The 23,699-nt window shown below is 42.7% G+C and overlaps 1 protein-coding gene across 1 annotated transcript in view; it reads left to right on the forward strand.

The window, feature by feature from the left end:
* Positions 1 to 971: 971 nt before the first annotated feature.
* LOC134529999 (glutamine-rich protein 2-like) overlaps positions 972 to 23,699 on the forward strand; it is a 35,597-nt gene continuing 12,869 nt past the window's right edge. Inside the window, exons 1-4 of the mRNA XM_063364525.1 lie at positions 972 to 981; positions 2,502 to 4,639; positions 16,278 to 16,562; positions 17,100 to 17,237. Of these exons, the coding sequence (XP_063220595.1) occupies positions 972 to 981; positions 2,502 to 4,639; positions 16,278 to 16,562; positions 17,100 to 17,237 (2,571 nt within the window). The remainder of the gene's footprint in view (positions 982 to 2,501; positions 4,640 to 16,277; positions 16,563 to 17,099; positions 17,238 to 23,699) is intronic.

Genomic DNA, 23,699 nt, shown 5'->3' on the forward strand with positions numbered 1-23,699 from the left:
TTTTACAAATTGCTATTGAACAACTTGGCATTTTTAAGTAAACAATGAGCTCAATACCACGCGCGCTCTATAAATCAACTAATAGTCTCTGTACCCCTCACTGCTTCTCTCTACTCTAATGCTTTTTGATAAACTATATTTTTAGTTTTATGTTCTGGCGTGTAAATAAATAATGTTGATGGTTTTCCGACACGGGAACAGGCGACATATAATTGGCCATGTGAAAAACATGGATTTTCTAGATTGATGCCACATACACTTAGCGACTGCCCTTGCGATTTATTTATTGACATTGCAAATGCAAGACACACGCTGAAGCTGATTGTTCCGCCGATGTAAAACAATGTCTCGGTTTTCTAAATTTTCACCCACGACAACAATAGCCACTTCATCAATTGTTGGCGCATTAAAACGTCCAGCATGTTCCAAACTAACCCAACACTTTGTACAATATAAATATATATGGTGGTTCAGTATTCTTAAATTTTCTAATTTTCCGTGAAATTTTTTCTTTCATAAGAACCTTCTCGTGACAATAACAAACACAACAAAAAAGGAATTAGTGAAATCGGTTCAGTCATTTACGCGTGATGGCGTGACCAAGGGAAATAGGAATTCATTATTCTTAAATTTTCTAATTTTCCGCACAATTTTCTTTTTTTTTCTTTCATAAGAACCTTCTCCTGACCATAGCAAACACAACAAAAAAAAATAATTAGTGAAATCGGTCCAGCCGTGTTCACGCGTGATGCCGTGACCAAGGAAAACGGGTTTCATTTTTATATATATAGATATCTGAAACTTCCATAGTTTAAGTATCGCCTCGTGGCCGAGCAAAAGTCGGCCTCCGTAGCGCAGTCGACGGCACACCGGGCTACGGTGCGGGGGCTCCGGGTTCGAATCCCGGGTAAGACATGGCTGTAATTTGTATTGTCTTAATAACAACCTTCAACCAACACTACCATTCCTCCATGACTCGGGGTGACTTAAAACTACAACATTAAGGGGGGGAGATTGTTGCACACTGGTGACTGTCCAAACTTGCCAGTGTGCCATCAATCTTTAAAAAAAAAAAATTTAAAAAAAAAATATAAAAAAAATAATAATAAAAAAAAGCTGTTAAAATAGCTAACTGCAAATTAAAGATTGTCGGTTCGAATCCCGGCAGCCTCAAAAAGTTTTTTTGTACTTGTAAAAATAAATACGGCGCACGCAACATTTTAAAAGTAATAAATATACTAGAATTAATGAATACAAATAAAAGTAAATTTATTAATTAAATTGTACATTTCATTTCACTCCTTTGTATCCATACAAAATAGTGATAATTCAATAAAAATGATTCAATTTTATTCATAAAAGTATGCAGAGGTAGATTTATCATACAAAAGATAGAAAAATTTAAAAAAAATTCTTCCTCAAAGAATATAATATTTTTAATGCCTAACTGGTTTGGTTGCAAAAACCTATTACGGCTCAGTCTCAGGCCAAATATTATATTTCCTTTTCTTCTGGATCAATCATTTCATCAATGTTTTGTTATGACGTTGTCACGTTAAACTATCGTCCGTAAACCGACTTTACAGACAACCAATTTTTTTTTTAGGTATAAAGTATGATATCGACTAGAAAGTACACAATGACACATACATTCTAAGTTTGATAAATTCCACGTATCACTGAGATATAATTTGTCCTCTTCAGTGGAAGAATAGAATGAACGAGTTAGCGTAGCAAAAATTCAAAAATTTCAATAGTCTTGAATCTTAATGCAAACAATTATATACTGAATTGATGTCTCAACACATGCCAAATTTTACAAGATCAGTTGAAAGTTATTCAGATTATTTTTAATTTTTTTTATTTAAGAGTATAATTGATAGCTTTGAAACTAAACGTATATGAAATTATTTAAACAAGAATTTTTTTAAATGCTATACGCGGTTATTTCAAGTGCACAGGCAAGCAACAAGCTGAGACATTCTACGTGTCATGCTCAAAAGACGCCCAGGGTAGGTCACTGTGAACACTGCACACACCGGAGAGCAAGTGGCGTCGCGCGCTAATTAAGGTGGTCACTCCTCGTGGAGACACTATGTACCTTTGGTGTCAGTTAAATATCTCTTAAGAGTCCCGTAAGTTAATTTTTCTTGTGAGATTGGGCCGTGTGTGAACACTGAATGGTCAGCACAGACTCTAACACACGCAACAACAGATAATAAAAGATTGTCGAAGAAACCACTGTAGGGTATATTTCCCTCCTTACTAATTTCGTAAGATCAGTGATAGACAAGATGGATATAACATTCCTTTGAAGATCACTTCTAGGACCTTCCGGAACATCAGTTACTGCTGATTGTCTGTTTGGCTGCTGACACAGAGAAATCTCGTTCTTCCTGTGGACGTATCGCACTACTGTCACGTGCTAGGTTATACACTCTAGTGAACCCGACCTCCGGAACAAGAGCCAAGAGCCCTGCAGAGCGGCCAGCCCGCCTCAGGAGCCCTGCAGAGTGGCCAGCCCGCCTCAGGAGCCCTGCAGAGTGGCCAGCCCGCCCCAGGAGCCCTGCAGAGCGGCCAGCCCGCCTCAGGAGCCCTGCAGAGTGGCCAGCCCGCCTCAGGAGCCCTGCAGAGTGGCCAGCCCGCCTCAGGAGCCCTGCAGAGTGGCCAGCCCGCCCCAGGAGCCCTGCAGAGCGGCCAGCCCGCCTCAGGAGCCCTGCAGAGTGGCCAGCCCGCCTCAGGAGCCCTGCAGAGTGGCCAGCCCGCCCCAGGAGCCCTTCAGAGCGGCCAGCCCGCCTCAGGAGCCCTGCAGAGTGGCCAGCCCGCCTCAGGAGCCCTGCAGAGTGGCCAGCCCGCCCCAGGAGCCCTGCAGAGCGGCCAGCCCGCCTCAGGAGCCCTGCAGAGTGGCCAGCCCGCCTCAGGAGCCCTGCAGAGCGGCCAGCCCGCCTCAGGAGCCCTGCAGAGTGGCCAGCCCGCCTCAGGAGCCCTGCAGAGCGGCCAGCCCGCCTCAGGAGCCCTGCAGAGCGGCCAGCCCGCCTCAGGAGCCCTGCAGAGTGGCCAGCCTGCCTCAGGAGCCCTGCAGAGCGGCCAGCCCACCTCAGGAGCCCTGCAGAGTGGCCTGTCCGCCTCAGGAGCCCTGCAGAGTGGCCAGCCCGCCCCAGGAGCCCTGCAGAGCGGCCAGCCCGCCTCAGGAGCCCTGCAGAGTGGCCAGCACGCCTCAGGAGCCCTGCAGAGTGGCCAGCCCGCCTCAGGAGCTCTACAGAGCGGCCGTCCCGCCTCAGGAGCCCTGCAGAGTGGCCAGCCCGCCCCAGGAGCCCTGCAGAGTGGCCAGCCCGCCTCAGGAGCCCTGCAGAGCGGCCAGCCCGCCTCAGGAGCCCTGCAGAGTGGCCAGCCCGCCTCAGGAGCCCTGCAGAGTGGCCAGCCCGCCCCAGGAGCCCTGCAGAGCGGCCAGCCCGCCTCAGGAGCCCTGCAGAGTGGCCAGCCCGCCTCAGGAGCCCTGCAGAGGGGCCAGCCCGCCTCAGGAGCCCTGCAGAGTGGCCAGCCCGCCTCAGGAGCCCTGCAGAGTGGCCGGCCCGCCTCAGGAGCCCTGCAGAGCGGCCAGCCCGCCTCAGGAGCCCTGCAGAGCGGCCGGCCCGCCTCAGGAGCCCTGCAGAGGGGCCAGCCCGTCTCAGGAGCCCTGCAGAGCGGCCGGCCCGCCTCAGGAGCCCTGCAGAGTGGCCAGCCCGCCTCAGGAGCCCTGCAGAGTGGCCAGCCCGCCTCAGGAGCCCTGCAGAGCGGCCGGCCCGCCTCAGGAGCCCTGCAGAGCGGCCAGCCCGCCTCAGGAGCCCTGCAGAGCGGCCGGCCCGCCTCAGGAGCCCTGCAGAGCGGCCAGCCCGCCTCAGGAGCCCTGCAGAGTGGCCAGCCCGCCTCAGGAGCCCTGCAGAGTGGCCAGCCCGCCTCAGGAGCTCTGCAGAGCGGCCAGCCCGCCTCAGGAGCCCTGCAGAGTGGCCAGCCCGCCCCAGGAGCCCTGCAGAGCGGCCGGCCCGCCTCAGGAGCCCTGCAGAGTGGCCAGCCCGCCCCAGGAGCCCTGCAGAGTGGCCGGCCCGCCTCAGGAGCACTGCAGAGTGGCCAGCCCGCCCCAGGAGCCCTGCAGAGCGGCCAGCCCGCCTCAGGAGCTCTGCAGAGCGGCCAGCCCGCCTCAGGAGCCCTGCAGAGTGGCCAGCCCGCCCCAGGAGCCCTGCAGAGCGGCCGGCCCGCCTCAGGAGCCCTGCAGAGTGGCCAGCCCGCCCCAGGAGCCCTGCAGAGTGGCCGGCCCGCCTCAGGAGCTCTGCAGAGCGGCCGGCCCGCCTCAGGAGCCCTGCAGAGCGGCCAGCCCGCCTCAGGAGCCCTGCAGAGCGGCCAGCCCGCCTCAGGAGCCCTGCAGAGTGGCCAGCCCGCCTCAGGAGCCCTGCAGAGCGGCCGGCCCGCCTCAGGAGCTCTGCAGAGCGGCCAGCCCGCCCCAGGAGCCCTGCAGAGCGGCCGGCCCGCCCCAGGAGCCCTGCAGAGCGGCCGGCCCGCCTCAGGAGCCCTGCAGAGCGGCCGGCCCGCCTCAGGAGCCCTGCAGAGTGGCGCAGAGAAGGGTCTGCCCTCGACGTGGCCAGAGTGGCACCGGGGTCGAGGGGTGAGGCTATTAAGGGCGTTGAGAGGATGCTTCCCCGCCACCCCCTCCTCAAGGGAAGGCGCAATAGTCGGCAGGCAATTTCCTGTCTTCCCGGCAGAACCGCTTTCGCTGGAAACAAGGCGGTTGCAAATGGGCCCGTGTTCGTCCCGGATTGGTGGATGTGAAAGAAGGGCTTCCTCCGAGTTGCAACCTGCAATCCAAGAGCTTCACGTCTCGCTTAGTTGCGTGGCTGTTTGGTTATCTCTTGTCTACTGTTTCGGGAAGGATGTTGTTCCCGGCAACAAGAGTTTTCTTCAGTACACTATCGCTGAACTAATCTACAGTTGAAAATGTTTTCCATCGATTTCACTGAGGTAGGATATAGATAACAATTTTGAGACCCGAAAACTTCATCAATCCGTTTTATTAACGACGTAGACATGAAAAAATGGAGTTTTTACTTTTTTTGTTTCTCTAAATCAATGAGTAAATGTTAACCAAAAAGCAGTAAAGTGCGAATCGCGTCCAAACTGTACATAGACGCAAGATTATTTTCTACGAAAAAAGAATCAACCAAATGAAAAGAAAAGGCGGCTCCAATACAAATAAAGCTTTGGAATGCAGCCTTATGCTAAAATATTGCAGGTAATTTCGAGTATCTAGCCATCGAATAGATGAAAGCGCATACTTAATGGAGAGTCTTTTGAAGCGGGGCTCTTATGCCCTTTAACTCCTGAACGTAACATGAAATGAGGTCCAGAAGTGAAGCAGTGATGAATGTGAGGAAAACTTTGGTTATTTAGCTCCTGAATTTAACGGAGTTGAATTTGAATAGGAATATGACGTTTAAGAGAAAATGTTTCTAGTTATTAGCCATCAGATATAAAGTTTGTACAGGACCGTGGATGGCAGCTAGCTGAGCACCAACCAAAGCTACCTCCACACTGACAGACTTATCCATTTCATATAGTGTTCTCATTTTAATATTTCTCTTATATATTCAGTATTTCCTCTCAATAACTGTATTTTTAAAGGATATTCCTACAGCGTGTGTCGAACATCCAGGTGGCCGATTTATATGTATTATTATTATCACATTGCTCTCATCTTTTACCATTCGCGATATTTCTTAGCTTTTAAATTCGCTGTTCATCTATTCTGTTGGTTTATCTCACTGCATCACGTCAAAAAGTTTTATAACTGCTTTCTTTCTCAACGTGTATTTTTCTGTGCCATTACTGAAAATAAATCGTAATGTTCTCGTACATAGCTCGAACTAAGATTTAAATCCAGAAAAAAAAAACTTAATTGTGTGATCCTATCAGAAATAAAAATGAGCTTTATGGCGAATGTGTACTTCACTATTATACTCCAATCATACCCCAAATTTATAGTTAATCGTTTTTACAAATTTTTCATCTCAGACAATATTTTATTTATTAATACCGCTTTGAGTCTTCACCCTTTTAATTTATTTTCTTTTTATATGTTGTATTTGTTAACATTTAACCGTTCGTTAATATTAGGATGGCTTGCAATAATAGTTATGAAAGAAGTAAACGGCAAATGAACGTTTAAAATGTTTAAGTTATATAATTGTTATTTTTCCCTCCATAGTACTAGAGTGTACGCTTGCTGAACACGGCGAGAAAGTGCTGAACAGAATGAAATAAGTTTCTGTGAATATGCATGTTTCAACATCACGTGAAGTGTTTCGTTAAAGTAATCTACCACGAAACACAAGGAACGTGTGTGGGCGAGACAAGACAGCTGCCTTTCCAGAAACTATCGCAAGAAACCTCCGCGCGAAACACAAAATTATTTACTAACAACACGTCGCGTCACTTAGCCCTTCATCAGAACGGATGCCCTGTCTTATTCCAAACACGAAGCATCTCTCGAGCAGTGAAACTGCTGCGTGCGTGATTATAAACGGCTTGTGACATGATAGCTGAAGGGCATTGAAGCTTGGAATTTTTAAATATTTTATTCTGTTTCTTTTCTGGAAAAACAAATTAAACTGGAATTTTTTAATTTAGGATAGGTTATATATAAACTCATGCAAATCCTTGATTCATTGCCAAAATAAAATAAAATTCTAATGACTCATGTTTTGAACATTTATTTTTATAATTATAAATTCTTTAGTACTAAAAACCCTTTCAAAAAACGAGCGTTATTGTATGTCACGTTTATTCAGAAGGAAACGCGAATGAGATGAGAAGAAAAGCAAAAGAATTATGGCTGGAGTATAACCCAATTCTTTAGGAAATTTATGCTCCTCCAACCGCGAAATTTCTCTTTCGGAGGTTAAATTATCTGGCGGGCTCCACCGGTGGAGAGGTAATAAAGGCTGGTCCCGCGAGAAGGCGTGGTGGCGTGGTGGTGTGGTGGTGTGGTGGTGTGGTTGTGTGTGTGGGGGGGGGGGAGGGGGGGGGGGGCTTCCGCCCACAGTCCGCCTGGACTCGCCTCTTCAGATCCTCCAGGACTCGCCGCGACCCGCTGTCTCCCGCACACCGACACGAGGCGCTACGCTCCCAGCAACAGCACCAAGGACTGCCTTCACATCGACACACCGGCTACATTGCCATGGAAAACCTTATAAGACGATTTTTAAACATACTCCAAAGAACTGTTCATCTGGTTAAAAATAATCAAATATTAACGAAATCCTGAATTCACGTTCTTTGGCAAAGACTGGAAATAATGTGTCTCTCTCCCAGCAGTTTGACCTATGAACCACTCTGGTCAATATATTCACTGGTTCAAGCTGAATATCAAGTTATATTAAATTTTTATGTATGCAAAACCCAAGGGAGGAAAATTCTCGGTGAAACAAAATAAGTTGCTGACCGGTCGGTTGTATTCAGTTACTAAAACAAAAAAAAACTTTAAAAAACAGTGTGTGCGTGTGGTTGTATATACGCATTAAATTTAGAATTAATTGGCGTTATAAAAACCAAGTTTAATTTTGAATGCAAAAGAATTAATAGAAATAAAATAATAAAAGGACTGGCTTGATACTGTTGATAAAGTACCAAAGCTATCAATATAACATTTAAATAAATTCCCGGTAATAAAGTATTTGAAATAATAATAAAAATGATAAATGTTTAATCTAATTAATTATTTTTATTAAAAAAGGTAATATTTATCATGCAAATAAATTATACCTACGGTAACATAACCTCCTTTATATAAATACACTTGAAAAAGTTTATAAACAAAATACCACTAATATTCTAACATTCACAAAATAAATGTTTAAATGATATGGACCAGTATTCAATATCAATTTCTAAAGTATATAAAATATTATACTTTGTATACTTACATATATAATTTTTATTTGTATGTAGCGGTTTTATCATGCCGTTGCATGCTGCGCGTGCGTCGTGAACTTCCCCTCTCGTGGTTTTCCCCTACCGCGCCTGAAGAAGTGCATGTTCGATGATAGCGATGACGTGATAACTAGAGACCGGAAAAATTCGCGGCTTCATTACGTTCTATGCTAAAATTCAAATATTTATACCTTAGTGCTGCTTCTGCCATCGGTCCACTGTTAATCTCGAGGACTGTGGGCCAATTAGAGACCCTCACTCGTAGAAGTATCGAATAACAGGCCACCCAGTCGTGACGACTCACAAGTCAGCAGCCAATGAACAGTTGGCATTTACCCGAGTGTGTAGAGGATATTGGAGTCTATCCTAAAGGTCATTGAACCCGCGATTTTTTCCGGTCTCTAGTGATAACTAGATACCGGAAAAATTCGCGGATTCCTTTCGAGACAGGCTGGAATCCAAACTCGTTTAGCTTAATGCTGCGTCAGTGATTGGACCGGAATTTACCTGAAGGACTCTGAGCCAATGGCAAACACTCACCAAAAGAAGTATCGAATCATAAGAATCGCAGTAAACAGGTGTCCCGAGTCGGTAGCCAATGACCAGGTGATAGTTGCCCGAGTACATAGAGAATCGTGGAGTCTATCCTAGTGGTCATTGAAACCGCGAATTTTTCCAGTCCCTAGTGATAACTGTGGAGCCGTGACAGACGGGCTGGCCCCTGATGAGGCTGCAACCCCCCGACAGAGCGGGGCGCCGGGAGCTCTAACTACCCAGGGGACCACTGGCGAGTGGTTTTGACGAGCGTGACACCGCCCCCCCCCCCCTCTCCCCCTCCTTTCCATTCGGACACGCCCTGCTTCATTGGAATGTTTCAATCGCGCGCCTGGGACTGTCTCGTGGGGCGGAGCGCTTATTGCACTGCTGACGGGTCGTCTCCACCAACATGAGAGTATGTCGTTCACGTCCACAGTTGGATTATAAATACCTTTCAACAATGTGATTAGTGAACAAACTGTAATTGTATCTTCCTATGAGACTCGTATAACATTAAAGGGTCGAGGAAACCATTTCACTAAGGTTTTTAAATGAAGTTGCTAATAAATAAAAATTACATCGTCAGGTTGGAGATATTTTTGACGTGATAACGTCTTATAAATCGATGAACGCTGGCTGCACGCACGAACAATTGTCACGTTCCGCCTGAGCCGAGCGTGCAAGGGTCGGCCAAACCACCGTGCGAGAAAACCTTCTATAATATCAAAACAGGTTAAGGCGGGCTTTTAAACTAATTGTTCGTGATTATAGTTAAAGAATTTTTTAAAATTAAATTTGCAAAAGCTGTAAATAATGTTTGAAAATTAAAAAGTATGCAATTTTTACCTCTGGCGCAACTCTCGCCGCAGCGCCCCTCGTGGGCCTCCGCCGCCGCCGACGCACTTGCCTTCGCCGATATCCCACTCAACGCCTTGCTCGGAACTCCGCCGCACCCGCGACAGTATCACCCGGAACTGAACTCTTCGCCCTGGAACCTTCGTCTAGGGACTTCGCCGCTCTATCGCCCGGAAACTCCGCCGCGGGAAAACTCCCGACTTCACTCTCTCTCTCTCTCTCCACTCCCCTTCTGAGGCCGACGTCCTTTTTTTATATATCAGCCACCATTTCTGTAACTCACGAGCGCGGCCGGGGCCAGTCGCGTCATTCCGCGCCGACCCGACGGCAGAAATCTCTCGAAACACGTGTCGGCGGCTCGCGTCACTCCGCAGCTGTCAGGTTTCGGATGTCAAACTAACAGCGCCGCGCGGAGGGAGCGGAGGGCTGGAGGGAGGGGAAGCGGCGACCCAGGTGCGCGCAGCACGTCTCATGTTGCGGCGGCCACATGATGTCAGCCAGCTGTGAACCAGCACGTGTCGCGGCCTTGCTCACGTTCGTAACAATATATGGACATAATGTTAAGAAGTAGTGAAGTGTGTAACCGCCGGCACCACGCGTCCTGACTGCCGACAGTGATCGCTCAGGTGGGTCAGCGACTGGTCGGCGCAGACCACACGCGTGTGGTGGCGGACCTCCGGCAGGTTGGCAGCAGTGACGGGACAGCGCGGTCCCGCTCCGAGTCCCCTCGAGACGCCCTGGCCCCAACTGCAGCTTCTTCAGCCATCGATTCCAGCAGCCTCATGCGTCATTCATCGGCGGGGCTGTTGTTCCCAAGCGATCCATTCTCCCGCGAGTCGAATACAAGCGACACAATAAATGGGCGATCATCGTCGCGATGAATATATGTATGTGTTGTGCCATCGCGTTGGTTTCCTCCTACAGACCACGCCTGGTGCAATTAAAGCGTGGATTCCAGTTCGAGATATGCATGTGACATTTGTGGTTGTTTTTTTTTTTCGTTCTCTCAATCCATTTTTCTTTGTTTTTCTTTGTTTGGTGACCATATTCCTGTTATGGAATGTTATGTGGTGTTTATATCGTGTTGACAACAGCAATTTTTTTTTGCTTAATTTTGTGTTTTTGTCTTTTGGGTTTTTTGTAGTTTTCTTCTACAGACATACATGTGCTTAGCAATGGCGTATGTCCAAAAGCTTACATCAAGTCATGCACTCCCATTGCACAAATGTTTCAAAGATAATACAGTTCGTCTACTGGAACCAAACTCGTCAGCACAATATGATTTAACCAAATTGTATTGCTTAGTTAAATCAAAAGTGTAATTTAAAGCAGGGAGAAAAATGAATGGAATTTTTGATGTGACGTCTAATAAATCGATGAACGCTGGCTGCACGCACAATTTTTTTTTCCTAACCTAACTAAAACTAAGTGTATTTTGTTTGGGAGGGGTCTGGGTTAGGGAAGACTCTAGGTGCGTCCCAAGCCGAAGCCCTTACGCCTAATCATACTGGGTTTAAGCCATGCAGAAAGGGAAGCATGCATCGTGTGCTTTGCTCGGGGATTGGCCAGCCATGGCAGCAATTGGCGCCATGACTAACTCCCCTATATTAATTCTAGACTAATTACTAGATAAGTTGGGCCCAGGTAAAACCTCCATAGACAGAGGGAAAACCCTGGGCACTTTCATGCGGGATGCAAAAATATCATGCATTATTAGCAGGCAGGAGCCCACGAGCGTGTAAATATTTCGAGTCCAACAGAGAATATGCTAGTTAAAAGAAATTCAAACAAATATCGTGCGTGGAATATTATTAATTTATACCATCTGAAACAATTGTTTTCAATATGGCCTCGTGGCCGTGTGGTTAGCATGTATGACTTCCATTTCAAAAGTTTTCGGTTCGAATCTCGGCAGCTGCGAACGTTTTTTTGTACTTGTAAAAATAAATACGGCGCACACAACATTTCATAAGTAATAAATATATTTTTGAATTAATAAATGCAAATAAAAGTAAATTTATTAATTAAATTGTAGATTTCATTTCACTCCCTTGTATCCATACAAAATAGTGATAATACAATAACGTGATTAAATTTTATTCATAAAAGTATGCAGAGGTAGATTTTATCATACAAAAGATAGAAAAATTTAAAAAAATTATTCCTCAAAGAATATAATATTTTTAATGCCTAAATGGTTTGGTTGCAAAAACCTATTACGGCTCAGTTTCAGGCCGAATATGTTATTTCCTTTTCTTCTGGATCAATAATTTCATTAATGTTTTGTTATGACGTTGTCACGTTAAACTATCGTCCGTAAACCGACTTTAAAGACAACCAATTTTTTTTTTTTTTTTTCGAAAACACATCTCAATCCTTAATCGTGTTTCTACTGCCACTACCTGGCAAAATAAAATCCTATTTTCAACTGAATTTAGAGATCTCTCTTACAGTTCTCGCAATCACACATGTTGCTTTGGAAGGTTGCGTTGTCGCTTCGGCGCAAGAAATCCCTGATGTGAGTTAAACGGGAGTTTGCAACTGTTTTCAAGGTCATAAACGGTTCAACTGAAAACTAAGTAACCTAAAACACGTCAAAAATGAAAAGTAAAACCTGCAATATGATTGCTGTTCTATAGAAATATAAAGAGGGCTGCTCTTAGATATGAGGAAGAAATAGGTTTACTTTCAGCAATATGAAGCAATGAGCGAGAATGAGCGAGAATGAGCGAGAATGAGCGAGAATGAGCGAGAATGAGAGAGACTCATAGCTATGAGTAGGGGCTCTCGTGGTACACGAAACCAATCAATTGAATCTGAATGATTGAGGTTAAAGGTGTGAGTAGTAGCTATAGTTACAATGCACGGAGGAAATGATGACAGAAATAAACTGTACCAGTTACGGGCAAATGCACACATTACGGAAAAGGAAGGAGGGATGAGTCAAAAGCATCTGCGGACCAATAACTTCAACAAGAACTTACTTGAGTGAAGAAAAACGAACACGAGAGAAGTTGGAGAAACCCGCTGTAAGAGCCGCATTGAAGCGCGAAGACCGGCGCAACTGCTCAGAACTGCGCGCCGAGTGTCGGAGCAACAACAGGCGGCGCACCCTGTAGCTTCCGGGGAAAACAGACACTCCCTGTATAAGGGCGTCCCTGCGCCAAGTGCGGCACTCTGCTAGAGGACTGCAGCAGACCTGCCAGCAGCAAGCCATCGCCCGCCAGTGGGGTGGAACTCATGGCCGGTTTTAACTGAAGAGTAACGTTTTAAGTCAATTATCTTCTTAATATAACATTTTTTTTAAATAAAAATTTACAAACAACTTCCAATGTTTAAATTTGCTTTTATAAATGTATATAAAAACTGTTATTGAATATGAATTTTCTTTTGTTTGCTTAATTTAAACATATTTTTTTATAATTATATGAATGATGCTATGCTTAAAACAAATTGAATTAAATATCAATGATAAATTTATCTTTTAGGCTTCATCCACCGAACATCTTTTAGTTAGGTTGTGCTCTTATATATTGTATAAAAACATTTTCGTCTATGGATGCAAAAAGTAACTGTTCGCCCAAGTAGGTTACCGACATCACAAGCAAACCCATGATTTTTTCTTCAGGAATTTATTAATTCTTGATTTTTTATTAAATTTATTCGTCGATGATTTTAAGCTAATCGGAAAAAAAAACATTGCTGTTTTCAGCTTCACTGAGAGCTGCTGGAGTTACCGGCGGCGGCGGGGAACCCTACGATTCACGCCGAGTATTCGACATGCACGAACATTACCGAATACTTGCCTTCGGGTGTCTTCAGAATCTTTTTTTTTTTAGGTGGAAAAACGTCTGTTTTAAATGCCGGAAATGTCAATGCTAACTTCTCCAATGCTACCAATGAGAAAATCTAGTCAATGTGAGTGTTACATATAGGTACTGGAAAGTTATGTATGAATGAAAAAATAAATAAAACACAATTAATGTTTGTTCTTCTGAAATAATAAATTTGTAATTATTAAGGTGAGTAATTTTTATAAAAGGGAAAATAATAATAATAATAAATACTTTTTGACAAGGTTTTTCTGACATTGTGATCTAATAGTTCACCATTTTAACAAATGATTAGGTTAGGTTTATGTATTACTAATCTGTGAAATAGAGAATGAAAATGGTCAGTTGGGATAGGTTGTGTGGACAGTGGGTTATGATAGGTTAGGTCCATTTAATATTCTTTAAAATTAGGATGATTGGTTAGGATAGATTAGCTACATAGCTAAACAAAAGAATACCGAAGTCACCCGAAGGCAGATATTCGGTAATGTTCGGGCATGTCGAGTACTCGGCGTGAATCGTAGGCTTCCTCTCGGCGGCGAGCTAGCACCGACTTCCCCCTCCCCCTGGCCCACTAGAGGAGTCCCGCCAGCCAATGAGGACACACAGCGGCCCCCAGCCACGCCCCGTCGTGTCTCACAGCCGGTGCCACACCTGCTGCTCCACCTTATTACTGTAAATGACTTGTTCCAGAATTTTTTTTATTTAGGAAACCACGTTGTTTTTGTTAATAATGTTGGGTCTTATAAATAGATGAACGCCGGTTCCACGCATGGAAAAAGCATGACTCATTGTCACGTTCCGCTTGAGCCGAGCGTGCAAAAACCGGCCAACCACCGTGCGAGAAAATCTTCTATAATATCAAACAGGTTAAGGTGGGCTTTTTAACGAATTGTTCGTGATTATATTTAAACAATTTATTTAAATTGAACTTTGCAAAAACTGTAAATAACATTTGAAAATAAAAAAGTATGCAATTTTTCATCAAAGTTTTTTTATGACGTTATCACGTAAAATTATCGTCCGTAAACTGACTTTACAGACAACCCCCTCCCCTTTTTTTAAAATAATTTTGGTTTTTTAATGTCCAAACGCAGAAAAAAACTGTAATCTACTCCACACCACATTCTTTACTATATTGAACCAACGTAACAGCTGCTCGATTCAATTTTCTTAGTTTTGTGTTGGTTTTAAAGGTTTTTACATCACAGGTTTATGCGCAGAGGCTACATCCCAGAAGCCAAGCTACTTAATTTTATATATCACTTCTTTGGTAATTAATTGATCCGGTTGGATATGTTTGCGCTTAATTTAATGTCACAATGTACCTATTAAAATTTACAAAAGGCAAACTTCTTCAGAAGTTCTTTCTACTTTCCACATTTAGTCTGTAGTGTTAGTGATATAAATTGTGTTTATAAACTTTTGAAGCGTATTTTTAATGTGGTGTTATGTTTTCATTAGTTTAATTTATCTGCATGATTAATTATGTCTAATATGTAATAAATAATTAAATTAATCAATTATAATAAACATTCAGAATATTTATTCACATTATTCATTAAAATTAATGTCGATTATTTTACTAAATTAAATAATAATTAAATTTATAGGTACATGTGTGAATGTTAATATGGAATAATGAGTATTTATTTAACTTTTTTTTAATTTATTGAAAATATTTTAAACATGTGTTTTTTAAAATATAACTACAATTATTTTATCATTTTATTTCTATTAATTATTTGCATGTAAAATAGAAAGTTAGTTTTTTATTAAACCAAGTAAGTATATTTTCTAAAGCACGTACATAAGTTCAAACGCCCATATTTAAACATACGTATGACTATTCCGACGCAAGTGTCCCGCGAGGCAGAGCAGTGTTGCCAACGCGCCTGCAGACAGTGAGTGAGGTCAGTGCTGGTATTGTGTGCCGAGCTGGCCCGCCAGGTTAATTAACTCGAGACAATGAAGCGGCACAAGCGGTCTGCTCGCTGTTGTGTTGGCGATCAGCTAGCCGGCCCGCGCGCCCGTTTCCTGGCGAGCCTCGTGACCCGCGATGCAGCGGTGTGTGAGGGGCTGCCTGCCCACAGGCGCTACCAGGCCGCGGCAACACTCCAGCGCTATTATCTTTGAAAGATTTGTGCAATGGGAGTGCATGACTTGATGTAAGCTTTTGGACATACGCCATTGCTAAGCACATGTATGTCTGTAGAAGAAAAACTACAAAAACCCCAAAAGACAAATCACAAATAAGGCAAAAAATTGCTGTTGTCAACAGGATATAAACACCACATAATAATTCCATAACAGGAATATAATCAACAAAAAAAGAAAAACAAAGAAAAATGGACTAACAGAACGAAACCCCCCCCCCCCAAAATGATGACAGCACAAAAATATTGAACCCAAAAAAAAAATTCAGCACAACAGCGCTCACACTGCATATGTACTACTGATGAAACAAGTCCCTGTCATTCAACAATTTACCGACATAGAGTCAGAACATGCAAGATATGTCTTGTGTTACTGTCGACGGACGGAGCAGAAAAGAAAGGTACAAATTTGCATACATTTTTAATTTAGTTATTGCGAACTGGAGTAGCTAGTGTAGCGAGTCGCAGATCAGCTAAATCCCAAGTCGCCCACGTTCTTGAATAAATTATCAACGTTGCTTATTGACGTACAATGCGTGGAAATATTATTTTTGGCCCTGTCGTATGGTGATTACATACAGATGATAGCCCCTCTTAGCTTAAACTTTTCCCTGTCCCTTTTATTTAAGCAGCCTTCACGTTGGCGAGATGGGATTGTTGCCACGTGATGGGACGCGTGATTCACAACATTGCCATCTGCTCTGTGGGATGGTGGACGGCCATTGTGCGGGCTCTGGGGTATCGGCCAGGGGCGTAGAGGGAGGGGGAAGGGGAGCGGGTGGATGGTTTAAGGTGAAATGCTCCGCCTCATGTATAATACACGGAAATCTCGCAACCAAATGGATGCTAACTCCTGGAGGAGGCGGCCGCCATAGCAAGCCGGGTCTGGGGGGGGGGGGAGATTACGGCTCGTCAAACGGTAGTCCGTCCCGTCGAGGTCACTTCGCGCGCCGAGCCGGCTCACAACCCTCACTACCCTCACTACCCTCGCTACCCTCACTACCCTCACTACCCTCGCTACCCTCACTACCCTCGCTACCCTCACTACCCTCACTACCCTCACTACCCTCACTACCCTCACTACCCTCACTACCCTCGCTACCCTCACTACCCTCACTACCCTCACTACCCTCACTACCCTCGCTACCCTCACTACCCTCACTACCCTCACTACCCTCACTACCCTCGCTACCCTCACTACCAGGTGGCGAGACACTACTGGGTCGGCATCTTTCACAAGCAACGCCCACAGCATACGAAGTGCGCATTACCACCCGGAGCTGCTCTCTCGCCATGCGAGTGGGAGCGATCACAATTCAAAGCGAGGATCATCAACAATTTTAAATTTTAATTTTTAGGAACGTGATTGTGGTAACAAGCTTATCATTAAAAAATGGTTGTCTGTAAAGTCGGTTTACGGACGATAGTTTAACGTGACAACGTCATAAAAAACATTGATGAAATGATAGTTTAGTTAAAGTATTAAATTTAAAACCTACTTTTGAAAAGCCCCCCTTGACCTATTTAATATTATAGTAGATTCATAGGCCAATCTAGTGGAAGAGAGATATATGTGGCGCAAGCGTACAATGAGCGTAACGGGACACAGCGTAACGGGACAATGTGCGTAACGGGACATTTTAGTGCGTACAGCCGGCGTTCATCGATTTATTAGACGTTGTCACGTCAAAAAATCTAAACTTTTAAAGAGCCAGATATTTGCCACTTGTGTAGAGGAAGCTGACACCCGTGTCTCAAGGCTGACCACCAGCTCGTGGCTGGTATTGGCTGCCCCGCTCGTGCAGGTCGCCGGTATCGAGGACCGGCCTGTTTGACGTCCCGCGTCAAGCCGGCCCCTTGCCGCCAGGAGATAGATGACCCGCCGAGCGTCCCTGCGGTGCGGGCTGCATAAGCACCCGGGGCTGATTGATGCGCGCCCACCTACCTCGCATTTTGCACCAGCGCCGCCGCGCCGCTATTTGTCAACGTCACATTGCGGGCGCCTCGCCCCTCCCCTTCCCTCCTCGGCCAATCACAAGCATTGCCCGCCGCCTGCGCAGCCCCGCGGCCTCCGGGTTAAACGAGACGGCATTAGTTGAATGAGTGCTAGGAAAATAGTCGGCAGTTCTTTTCATGATATTAAATTATTCATTCATAAATGCGAAATGTTGAATTAATAATACGAGAAATAAAACGCCTCTTCGTTGCAAGCAATTCGTTTAAAACCTAAAGTGACCTGAATAAAATACAATCAATTACTATTTCTTATGTACAATAGTGCAAACATAGAGCTAATACTCTTATTTAACTTTAGTTTACAATATTGGGGACACTAAGGAAGGAAAAGGTTTCTTGTAACTACATCAAAGTTCAAAACAGTAAACAATTTTTATAAAAAAAAAACAACACATGCTGTAAGTTAAAAGAAAATTTATTTTGATTTACTTACTACGCTAATAATAAAAATACATTTACTAGTGATTGGATTTTTATAGATACTTTTCTCATCATTAAGTGTAAATAACTCTGGATAACTAGAGTTTAATGTAATTTTACGCATGACCTGTAATAATATACTCAATAAATATCATTAAAATTTAATCTTAATTTTTTTGTTTAATCTGGTCTCCAGTGACCCGAAAGTACTACTATCAAATATTTGCTTTGGTGATTCTGTGGTTTTAAGAAGTATTTAATAGTTAATTATATTTTTAAAAAAATGTTCAGTATATTTGAATGGTTATAAAACGATGATATAACCGTGTGAGTCTATTTTTTTTTATTTTGGCCTTTTGAAAATAATATTATTGTTAACTATTTCAAGCATAAAATAATTGATGAAGGTTTAATGCAGAGTTCTGCTAAAACTATTACAATCACGCACACTGTGAGAAGGTGCTTGAAGCACACGCTCTGCACTAATGCTTCAAGCCAATCCTTCGTGCTCCATTGTCGCGGAGCAGCCAGCGTGGGCGGCGAGTCGAGGCATCAAAGGACCCGCTTTTCCTTTCTAGCAACTTGCCGAGGCAACCGAGTTGCGAGCGGGACTAAGCGGCGGAGGCAACTTTCAGGCGCCGTTGCTTTGCGCTCCGAGACGCTTGTGTTTGACAGCGCGCTGATGACGCAGCGACTCGACAGCGGAGGCGCTGGGGGGGGGGGGGGGGGGGGACAACTGCTGCCCGCTTGACTCGCTTCGTTTGGCAGCATTCACCGAGCTTACCGCTCTGGCCTCAGCACTTACCGGAACTGCTTCCCACTAATTCACCAATCATAAACCAATCACTAAAAAAATTGGTTTCTGTAAAGTCGGTTTACGGACGATAGTTTAACGTGACAACGTCATAAAAAAACATTGATGAAATGATTGCATACTTTTATGAATAAAATTGAATCAATTTTATTTTAATAAAAAAAAATACTTGAAATTATACTAGTAATCAGATTTTTAAAATGCAAGCGATAATTAACCTTTATTGCCGAAATTGTTGTAATAAGCAATGAAAATCACATTAACTTTTCACTTCACTTTATAAACTGTCGACGAAACAGTTCACGTGTAGATGACTTGTAATTAATTTTAAAAACTGACGTTTAGCAATAAAGTTAATTTAATTGTGAACAAGTTTTCATATAAATAAACTGTAATCAAATATCTATCATCAATTATACGAATCACTATAATTTTTTAGTCAATTGTAACATAACCTATTATTACTGCACTCGCCGACAGATGCTACTTTTTTTTAATAATAAAAGAATAAAATATGCGGCGCAAGCGTACAATGAGCGTAACTGGACACAGCTTAACGGAAAATGTGCGTAACGGGACACTTTTTCGTGCGTGCAGCCGGCGATCATCGATTTATTAGACGTTGTCACGTCAAAAAAAATCATAGAACAGCATTTAATTATGTAATGCAGAATTTCATGAAAAAACTGCAATGGACTAGCGTGTAAATATCAGAAGAGAAATAACATAATTCTAATGATATTTTAGATATTTTTTGTGTCCAATATAAAATTATAAATGAATAATTGTGCATCTTTTATAATGAAATATTAGAGAAAATCTTTAATGTCTAAGTTTTTCAAATCAAATATTATACAGTGTTTTTGGCACCAAAACAAAACGTTTTGACCTCAAAATCAATCAGTTTTGACAACGACTTAGTTACGTATTCTCCAGAAACACGTTCAGAAAATGAAGAGAATTTCTTATAAACAATAATTTGGTACTGAATTGACTACAGCAGTGCAAGAAATAATGTGGTGATATTAACATGTGACTGCTTACAAACTCACTTCATCACTGCGGATACGCCAGGTATAGTTATGACAGTAAGCACTTGTATGTCTCAAGCATGCTTCTAAAGCATGGCTACGGGTCAGTGGGATCATGGCAAGGTAATTTTGAAGTTTTAGGATGACGCCCACTGATATGAAGCTTTGATGAAAGACTGGTTAACAGCATCCAGCTCCACCGGGGCTTCTCCGGCAAGAAGAAGGTTCATAAGGGGCTTCGGCCCGGCATAATGAACCCAGATGCAAAGAGCGGTGTGGTGATATCGTTAATGAGCAATCCAGCGAGAGGGGATTGGCCGTCCTCGTCTGCGAGACTGCGAGACTGAATTACGGAAATGAGCTCGAAGGGAAAAGCGGTCATAAAATTTCTTGGAACTTTCTTGAGCGTTTATCTTTCGCGATTCAACAACGCGCTACAAGAGGAGCGCGAAAGAAGAAAAAAACAGGAAATTAGTTTTTTTAAACACCAAGATAATTATTTTTCCCTCATTACAATACAATAAATTCTTAGGAAATTAGATGTGTCGAGCATGCTTCTATCTTATGTCAGGATATGCAAAAAAACATATAATAATATCTCTTTAAGTGTAAAACTAAAATTAACTAATTGCATTTCGGTGTACGGGAGTTGAAACATGCAAAACAGTAAAAAGTAAAAGAGAGGAACTGTGAATATGGGAGAGAGAGGACTCCATTTGCAAGCCGGCCAAGCGAGATGATGACTCCAAACACACACAACACAATCTCCCCTTTCAACGGCCTTCGCTCGTGACTTTTGCATTCAACTGCCATTGTGGCTGCCTTAGCACAACAGCATACTCATGAAGACTTTTAACTCATCAAAACTTCATTACTTAGATATCAAAATAAACATATTTCCTAACACAGATGACATAAGTGTCTTACTCTAAGAACTTATCTCAGCTTATTAGGAACCGATAATTTAGTTTTCTTTACAAAAAATGCTACACTCAACACAAACTGATACACGAGATTTCAAAGCAATCTCTAGAGGTGTCTATTGAAATAGTCACTGTATTGTAAATATCTGATACTTTTTTCTCACAAAGTTCCGTGGTTAATACGTAAAGGGCAGTAATACATTTATTTTAGTTTGGGGTTTGATTTGTTAATACGTATAATATACAAGGAATTATATATATTCCGAAAGTGATGGATTTTAATCTTATCTTGTCGCCCTCCTCTAGGTCTGTGCCTCATCTACATGTTGTAATATTTAGATCGGTTACTCACTTTCAGTTGGAAGGAGCGTGTGTGATGCGTGTGGCGAGGCTACACTTAGCGCGCGCCATGCGAGCGACGCCGCCGGGGCAGTTGGAGGCGACGGTGTTTGTCCTGCGCGGCCCGGGAGGAGTGTAGGGGAGGCAGAGCGGGCAGCCGCGGCCGATAAGCGCAGTGATACATGTGGCGGCCATGCATCAGCCGGGAGACAGCCTCCGCGGCGGGTGACGTCACCGGGACCCCCGCTGGGGGCGGGGCCGGTAATTAACTGCGCGCGGCGCCCCTGGCGGCCGGCGGCGCTACCAACCGCACGGACATACACGCGCGCCGGATTAACTTTCAATTACAGCGCCCCGTCGCTCCTGGATGGTCCATTTCCTCCGCGCCGCTCGCTCGATACAGCTTCATAACGGTACTCTTTTCAAACGTCTGCTGCGAGGACAACAGCAGCTGCCGCCGGGTAAAAACAAGCGGTTATTGCTTTCCGGTGTCGCACAACCGAGTTTCGTAACCACCGAGGTAGTGCATTTTAGGTCAAACAACTCCTCCTGGGCACCACACGTTGTGTAGCCTTACAAACACGCGTGTCTGAAAGAAGTCGACGTATTTCATAACGTCAGTAAAAATTAAAACTTTGTAAATAACATGTGAAGTATTTTAAGTGGTTGAAACATACCAAGTTAGAACATTTATTTAAAAAAAAAAATTGGTTGTCTGTAAAGTCGGTTTACGGACGATAGTTTAACGTGACGTCATAACAAAACATTGATGAAATAATTTCATACTTTTATGAATAAAATTGAATCATTTTTATTGAATTATCACTATTTTGTATGGATACAAAGAAGGAGTGAAATGAAATCTACAATTTAATTGATAAATTTACTTTTATTTGCACTCATTAATGCAAATATGTTTATTACTTTAACGAAGAGATTATTTTAACTATAACTTTTATACATGTTTGCTATTTAACTTCTTCCAATCTGTGTTATTCTGTTAAGGATAGGACGATGATAGGAAAAGTAAGAAACGAATGGGAGTATTTCAAGTTTAATGTGCCTCGAAAAAATCAAATAGATGGTTGTTCCAATCGAGTGGAAGAGAGAAGAATGCAGCGCAAGCGTACAATGAGCGTAATGGGACACAGCGTAACGGGACAATGTGCGTTACGGGACACTTTTTGTGCGTGCAGCCGGCGTTCATCGATTTATTAGACGTTGTCACGTCAATAAACTGAGTTGTAAGTTTTGAAACTACACGCCGTTGCCTGAGTGACGAGTCTGCTAATGTAACGTGTCCAGGTGCGGCGGCCCTTCAGTCGCCTCGACAACACGAGTTGCCGCTGCAGTTAGGCCCCACAGCTGTAGCGTCGCCGGCCGCGCGCGGGAATATTGACACTGCGCTGGAAAGCGTGTCTGCTAATTATCCGCTCGGCCGCTTCAAGCGTAGTGACAATAATTATTGTCCGGTTAAATAATTAACAGCTCTCTTTCATTTTCAGCGTACTAACAAAATAAGAGCACACAATTTATTGATTTATTTGGTTTTATGTGCCATTCAACAGCTGAAGGCCACCAATAGAATTACAAATTTATATCAAATCATATAAAACATGCAATAACATACAAAAGACAAAAATCACTGTTAAAACCAACATACAATTCAAAATAAACATACATTGGCAATACATGAGACAACATAGCACACGGAAAAACACAAAACTGTGAACAAAGTTCATAACAATTTATTTTTAAATTTTCTTCAGCTTCCCAAAATTATGACTTTATATATATATATATATTAATTTTTACAAAAATAAATTTAAATCGTATATTATAATAAGTAAATTTAAAAATCTTTATGTTTAACTTTTACAGCTTTCCCACAATTATTACAAAAATTCAAATAAGTATTTTATTTTTAAGACAAAAACCAACTAAATCTCATATATTAACCAACTCTCATATATTACTACCAAGCAGTCAAAGAAACGATAAAAAACAATTAATGAGAAATAGTGCATCATTGGTAGAACGCCTAATGGATAGAAAATTTAGAATTAGATAAAAATATAGCATAGTCACAAGGGCTGTCGTGGGACTGAAATTGTTTCATGTATATATTTTTTTTCCTGGAAAATTTATAGCATTGAATTATAGGTTACAGAGCAGTATTCTAATTTTAATCTGATCAAGGCGAAGAAAAGTGGATATTAATTACTGCCTTGCGGAATACCCAACGTAACAGAAAATCGACTCAGGCTGAAAAGTATCTATCTCTAAAATAGTTAACCAGGGTTTTTACTACTTGTGGAAACCTAAATTGCATATATATTTAAAGCATTAAGTTATGTTGTCATGTATCAAAAGCTTTACTAATGTCAAAATATATAGCATCAGTTTTCTGTCTGGATTTTATATCGCTATAAAGATCATTTACATAACTAGCAAAAACAAATTGTAAGAGTGAATCTTTCAGATTGAAATCATGTTTTTTTTTTAAGAAATAATATTTTTCAGACAAAAATTAGTGTGCCTATTTTCTTTTTTTTTTCAAAAATTTTTTAAAAGCTAATTAACACAAAACACGTCTATGATTTGTTAATAACATATCTATAATTAGTATATTTTTCCTTTTTTTAAAGATAGGTACCTCAATTACATGTTTCCTTATAGAGATTAAAGTATTATTTTTTATTCTAGTCTTGAAAATATGTGTTAACAGTAACGTTAATATGTTAATACAGCCTTTGATTATAAAATTAATTATGCCCTCAGATCAAGTGGATTTTCTTGACTTAGCTCTAAGTAAC

The sequence above is a fragment of the Bacillus rossius genome, chromosome 3 (genome assembly GCF_032445375.1).
Source record: "Bacillus rossius redtenbacheri isolate Brsri chromosome 3, Brsri_v3, whole genome shotgun sequence".
Classification (NCBI taxonomy): domain Eukaryota; kingdom Metazoa; phylum Arthropoda; class Insecta; order Phasmatodea; family Bacillidae; genus Bacillus; species Bacillus rossius.